This window comes from Trichechus manatus, unplaced genomic scaffold (genome assembly GCF_000243295.1).
Source record: "Trichechus manatus latirostris isolate Lorelei unplaced genomic scaffold, TriManLat1.0 scaffold00105, whole genome shotgun sequence".
Classification (NCBI taxonomy): domain Eukaryota; kingdom Metazoa; phylum Chordata; class Mammalia; order Sirenia; family Trichechidae; genus Trichechus; species Trichechus manatus.
Window position 1 is genome coordinate 589,684 of NW_004444041.1, and position 2,049 is coordinate 591,732.

Consider the following 2,049-nt stretch of genomic DNA (forward strand, 5'->3'; position numbering starts at 1 on the left):
TGTCTTTCAATTGAGTTATCTATTTCTGACATTTTATTGTTAATCTTCTGGATTTCTAGTTGCTGTTTTTGTATGATTTCTAATTGTCTATTTAATTTATCACTTTGTTCTTGTATTGTTTTCCTGAATTCTTGTAGGGTTTTGTCTATGTTTTCCTTGGTTTTGTCTGTGTTTTTCTTGATTTCTTTGATGATTCTATATATAAGCCCTTTGAATTCCTTATCAGGCAGTTCCATTACCATCTCTTCCTCAGGAAGGTTTCCTGCCCCTTTGTTTTGGTCACTTGGTTGAGCCATCTTGTCTTATTTCTTTATATGATTTGATATTGTCTGCTGTCTTCAAGGCATTAAAGTGTTATTTTATTTATGATTTTGTTTTGTTTTGATATGTCAGAGCAGGTGCTCTCTCTGGTGGGGAAGGGGTGGGGCAGGCAGCCGGGGGTCACACAGGCACTCTCTCCAGACGGGGAGGGGGAGGGTGGGCAGCTGGGGGGCGTGTAGGTGCTCTGTCCAGCAGGGGAGGGGCAGGGTGGGTGGCTGGGAGTTGTGCAGGTGCTCTCTCTGGTGGAGGAGGGGAGGGTCAGGCGGTTGGGGAGTAGGGGAGAGAAAGTGGAAAAGAAAACAAAAAAAGTGGGGAGCTTGTCTATTACTCTGTATCTACCACCCACAGTACCAGTCAGGTACTGCCACTGGAGAGTCACCTTGTCTCTGGATCCTGATTTCCTCCTTGCTCTGTGTACACCGGCATCCCTGAAGCTCTCGTCTTCCTTCCTGTATTTTCCCTCCTTAGCTCCAGCACATGTCCTGCTCACCTTACTTCACTCTGGCTATGTCTTTGCAGTTTCTCTGTCTCCCATTGGGAGTTCTGTGATGTTGTCTTCCTATCCTCCTCACTCAGGGTCACTGCTGGCTTTGTCTCAAAATGGCCCCACTGTGCTGGACCAGCTGGCAGGGCACCTCTGCTCTGTATCTCTCCCCATTCGCTGCTGACATTCTGTTTCTTTTTCCAAACGGTGTTTGATGTAATTCTGTATTCTTTCATTTGATGCTCAGGGTTCAAGGGTTGTCGTCTGTATCTGTTACACTTTTATTTGCTGTAGAGGGACAGCATGGTGCACCTGACTAGGCCGCCATCTTGAATCAATCTCCTTGGTGTTAAAGCGTTACACAAAAGAAGCAAGTTTAAGTTTAGTGTTTGTGTATTGACTCTCAGTGATACTTTTTCTCCCCAAATTTTATTACGAACACTTTCAAAGATAGAATTTTAAAGAAAAATGCAATGAATGCCTGCATATTCACCATTAGATTCAGTACTTATAAGATTTTGTCATATTTCCTTTACCTATCTGCAATTTTTTTTCTCAGTTATTTGCAAGTAAGTTGCAGGCATTATGACCCTTTACCCCTAAACAATTCCACATATATAGATATTTTTAAAAAGGACATTTTTGTAACTCGATAATAATCTAATATCTAGTTCATATTCAGATTTTTCCAGTTGTCCTCAAAATATCTTTTATAACTGATTTTTTTTTTGAACCAGGATTTGATCAAGTTTCTCCCATTGTATTTGCTAGTTATTTCTCTTTACTGCCTTTAAATCTGGAACAGCCCTAGCCTTTCACATTGACTCTTTGAAGAGACCAGGCCAGTTTTCTTGTAGAATGTCCCACATTTTGGATTGTCTGTCTGTTTCCTATTTTCCCTTGGTTTTCTGTAAACTGACCCAGGGAGCAAGAGAGCTGAGCACCTTCGGGCGGGAGGCTTGCTAGTGGAGTAGGGTACCTCTAGGCACTTGTCGAGGGAGTCAAAAGAGCTGTAACACTTGCCTGAGCAGGGCAGAGACATGAGTGGGGCCTGGTGGCAGAGACCCAAGAGAAGGCCCAGCAGTGGTCACAGCTGAGAAGCTGAGAGCTGTCTTGGTTGAAAGCTGTCCTGATTGAAGAACTGTCTCCTGAGTTGTATCCTGTTATTTCCAAGTTGATTCTGATCCCAAGTTGTAACCTGTTACTTCTCCAATAAACCACTTAATCGTGAGTATGGTCTGTGA

At 43.0% G+C, this 2,049-nt stretch overlaps 1 protein-coding gene across 1 annotated transcript in view; it reads left to right on the forward strand.

Annotated features, from left to right (window-relative positions):
- The window catches only part of SCD5 (stearoyl-CoA desaturase 5), a 194,916-nt gene that overhangs the window by 103,423 nt on the left and 89,444 nt on the right, over window positions 1-2,049 (forward strand). The window contains exon 3 of the mRNA XM_004383146.2: window positions 863-932. Coding sequence (XP_004383203.1) covers window positions 863-932 — 70 coding nt within the window. The remainder of the gene's footprint in view (window positions 1-862; window positions 933-2,049) is intronic.